The sequence below is a fragment of the Lissotriton helveticus genome, chromosome 7, assembly GCF_964261635.1.
Source record: "Lissotriton helveticus chromosome 7, aLisHel1.1, whole genome shotgun sequence".
In the NCBI taxonomy this organism is placed as follows: Eukaryota; Metazoa; Chordata; class Amphibia; order Caudata; family Salamandridae; genus Lissotriton; species Lissotriton helveticus.
The window spans coordinates 70,888,307-70,892,734 of NC_136068.1; the positions used below are offsets into that span (position 1 = coordinate 70,888,307).

The 4,428-nt window shown below is 47.2% G+C and overlaps 1 protein-coding gene across 1 annotated transcript in view; it reads right to left on the minus strand.

The window, feature by feature from the left end:
- Positions 1 to 3,838, minus strand: part of LPCAT3 (lysophosphatidylcholine acyltransferase 3) — a 194,129-nt gene extending 190,291 nt beyond the window's left edge. Inside the window, exon 1 of the mRNA XM_078651473.1 lies at positions 3,486 to 3,838. Coding sequence (XP_078507599.1) covers positions 3,486 to 3,630 — 145 coding nt within the window. The 5' untranslated portion in view covers positions 3,631 to 3,838. The remainder of the gene's footprint in view (positions 1 to 3,485) is intronic.
- Between the last annotated feature and the right edge of the window lie 590 nt (positions 3,839 to 4,428).

Below are 4,428 nucleotides of genomic sequence, written 5' to 3' on the forward strand. Positions count from 1 at the left end.
ATATCTGGCCAACTATTCCCAAGCATTGCTGATTCACATGTTAATTAAATAACCATAAAAATAAATGTGCATTTGCAGACTAAACATTCAGAATAAAGGGTCTCTTGGCACTGTTGACAAATAATTGATTGCTATTTGAACTATATCTAATTTTCTCAACCTCTGATAGATTAAATTAGATGGTGTCTCACATGCTCTTGGATCACGAACGGACGGGGACACAAGTAAACCCAAAAATAAAGCCACCGGGGGAATCCTAACATCCGATGAGAATACTGACAAGCCTCAAGGTGAGCACCTATCACTTCTAAAATGAAAGGATCAGCGAATAAACCATAGCAATGCAGCCACACAATGACATGGTTAGGGGTTGTCATAAAGTGCAAGTAGTCCATCCTGGGTGCATGAGCAGTACCTATACGAACAGTCAGAAGATTGAGGGGAGTGTGACTATGGCCAAAACACTAAACTTTATATCTCTGGGAGGGTGGGTGCAGAAGAGCCCCGTCAAGTTGGTGAGGGACTGGATATGTTTTAGGAAAGGTTAGTAAGCAGTAGGGGAATGCAAACAATGGTAGTTTCAGGATGGGATATTAGCAAGATTTAAGATAGGCATGAGTGCAAAGGAAGTCATTACGAAGAGAACACTTCATGGTGGGGCAGTCTAATCAATGAAGATGGGCTGATGACACTAAAGTCAATATGAAAAGACAAGCAGTACAGGTAGATCTTACTTTGGGGATAAGGACTTTAGATCTCTGGGATTCAAGAAAGTGTGTTGGATGGTGGTATTTTAAGTTTAAGTGGAATTTTATGGTCCAATGTTGTGGGAGGTATGTTACCATGCTACCTAAAGCAGAATTAAGTCGAGTGACTGGATGAGGTAAACTGGGCGCTGATGTGTTGATATAAATAAATTAATTAATAAATGAAAGTATTTATTTATTTTCAACCATTCCCTTAACCGGGGATGGTCCTTCAACATTTTAAGAAGGCTGCTGTGCTCACTCGCTTGAAAAAACGTGGGGGTGGACCCGGACATACTGAAAAACTGCAGACCGATCTCACGGTTTCCTATCTAGTAAAACTTCTAGAGATCCACTTTTCACAACATCTATGCTCCTTTTTGGAGCAGTCTGGTTTTCTTGACAGTCATCAGGCGGGCTTTCGTCTCACCCATTCAACTGAGACAGTCATCCTCTCTGCAATGGATGATGTGAGGATAGAAGTAGATATTGGTACCACACATGCACTGGTCCTATTGGATTTCTCAGCAGCTTTTGACACGGCCGAACATACTATTCTGATCAACTGTGTCAGCTCTGCAGGCCACTGCCCTTGACGGTTGGCCTCCTTTCTTAGAGACCGTACTCAATCAGTCCACCTCACCCCTTTTCATACAGTCACGGTCCAACTAAATTGTGGAGTTAACCAGGGACCTTCCCTTTCTCCTCACCTGTTCCACCCATTCACATTCGCTCACTGATACATTCCTTACAGAAGCAAAACGTGAAAATATACAACTACAGAAGCAAAACGTGGAATATACAACTACACTAATGATATGAAGCCGATTTTCACCATTTAGTACATGGATGTATCGCTATTTTTTTCTCCAAAACACATATATTTTGGACTGGATGAATAGTCACCAGTTGAAGCTCTCTGAAACAGCAGATAGGAGCCGTCTTGTCCTCTTGTGTTCTTCAACTTCAGAGGATAAGGAAAATCAGGAGATACTTCAAAGTGGATGCTGTCATCCAAATGATTATTGCCTTAGTGATGTCTCGGACTGACTATGCCAACGCCATGTATCTGGGATTCCCTGTCGGCGTACACCACAGGCTGCAACTGCCTCAAAATCAGGCTGCTTGGTTTACTTCTTACCAACTAAGACACTGCCATACCAAACATCTGATGAAAAAAAGCTATATTGGCTTCCCATATCCCAGGGGAAGGTCTTTAAAATAGCCTATGTTGTCTTTAAAATCCTTCACAGCAAAAGCCAAGCTTTAGTGTCCTAGAGAATTATGTGTTCTATTCCTACCCGCCATCACAGATCCACTCAGCTGAATTAACCAACTGTTCCAAAAAGTAAAAGAGAAGCTTGGAAGGGTCAGATTCTTTGCAGTTACTAACCAAAATCTGGAACACCCTTCAACTTGACATTAGATCATCAGCCAACTATGGGTGATTTAGGAAACTCTTAAAAGCGGTTTAGACAAGCTTATTTCCAACATTGCTGCTGTTGTTGCTTCCCCTACCTTAGCGCCAAGAGACCTGATGGTGAACAGGCACTTTATAAATTCTCTATAGCATTGCATGAGAGGGTGGCACTTAGGGGCTCTTATTCGAAAGGCAGTAACTGGACTACCATTAAATTAAACTAGGGAACATTAACACCTGTCATTTACCAAGCATATACACAGCAACATTGTCTTATTATAGTAAGTGCTATACAAAATAACCAGTCAAATACAGGAAGATGGACAGGATGAGCCAAAAGGCAGGGTCGAGAGGAGTTACAGTGGTGTGCAGTAGAATGAGCGGTGGGTTTCATCAAGGATGAAAATGAGAGGAGGCCCAAGAAGGACTTGCTAGGTAGTTTTATGAAAAGGCAGATATGCTGGTAGTGTTATGGAAGATGCCGCGAGGAAGCAATCAGTGGAAGTCACCTATGGCAGTCTTTTTGTTCGATCAGCTACCTTAGACTATTAAGCAGTGACGTGGGGGCAAATCGTCCTTAGCTATCAGACCATAAGATCTTGAGTAACATATTGAGATGTTCCCATTGCAATATCTATCCGCCCCAAAAAAACTTTATTTTTTATCAGGTGGTGGTATGCTAGGGGTGGTGTGCACGATAAGTCGGCCTCACCGGCCAAACCTACTGCTTCACGCATGAAAATAGTTTGTAAAAGCGGCAGGGTGAACTTTAGCTCGTCTTATCATGGCAAGGACGCATAACCAGGAATAACAGGTCCGTGGAGGTTTCTCACTGGTTTGAAAGGCCAGCTCACTATGTCATCAAGGACACGGATCTGCAGTTTAACCTACATAAGGCTACAGTCAAGTGTGCTGCGAGTTAAAAGGAAGCGGGCCAAGACTATAATACACAGAATGCAGAATACTGGCACATGACCTCCCATGACAGGAAGTAATCATATTCGTAATGACCTGAATGTGGGTGACAGTCCTACCAGGCCAGACTAGAGGTTGAATGGGGAGGCTGGTTCAGGTGAGTGGAGAATACCGGTCACCTGGAGCAATATTAAAAGGAGGAGGGAGGGTGGAGATCAGTGAGTGATTAGATCATGTGAATGAGGTGAGCGGCGGTCCTCGGGGCTCTCAGTTGTGGCGATGAACAGCAAAAGACACGAGGGCAGACTCTGGCTGTGATGACAGCCCAGTTAAAGAGAGGGGTTTGGAGGTGATGACAGGCGGCAATGGTTGCTGGCTACAAGTAGACGGAACAGGCCCCTTACCTATCAAGATGGACAGGATAAGCCGGAGCGCGGACTCGGAGGCCCCCAGGGCCTGGGCGGTGGCCTCCAGCAGGCCGGTGGCTGCCCCCAGAGCCTCGGCCGCCGCTTCCAGCATGGGACCCCCGCCCTCTGCTGCCTCCGCCATCTTCCTCTGTGGCGGGCGCGAGGTCTACGGAAGCCCAGAGAGGTCCTGCGCGGCCAGCCGGGGCGTCAGACGTTCCAACGGCGGGGTCACTGAGCCGCTGTCCGCGCGCCGCCGCTACCTGCGCTCCGGCGACCCAATCAACCACCTGCTTCTCGCACACAACTCTACAGCAGCGCGCCCCGGGGCCACGCCCCCATGTCTCAATCTCTGGCGCACGGCCAGCCTCCGCAGGCTCCGCCCCCTGCCGGCTAGCGATTGGCGCCCCGAAGGCAGTCCACCTGCAGCTCTCGGCGCTGATTGGAAGGGGCAGGCGCTGAAGAACTTTTCAGGAAAACCGGGGGAAAGGTGAACGAGGGCGGAGCAGTAGGCGTGGTCAGGCACTGGCATGACTTCCTTATGGGGGAGGAACGGTGAGGAGGCGGGACCAAAAGCTGTTAAACATTGAGCGTAGGGGGCAGAACGGATGTGGGTGGGCGGGGCTTTATGGGTTTAGGCGGTGTCCCCATTGGACCGAGGAGAAGGGCACGGTGGAGACTGAGGTTACTGCCGGTCAGTCAGCTGTGCTGCCTGCACACCCTGAGGCAGAAAGTGTGGCTTGCGCTGACCGGTCCTTCGGTTTATGGCGCAACCGTTATTTACATGAAAGAGCGGAGTTGTGGGAGCTGGACTTTTGCACATTGTGCTAAAAAGATAGGGGTACGCTTTCAAAACGAGACTGAAGGTCTGAAGACATTCTCTTCCCCATGGACTTTATTTATTTATTAATATTATTAATAATTTTTTTTTGCGATTTTCTAT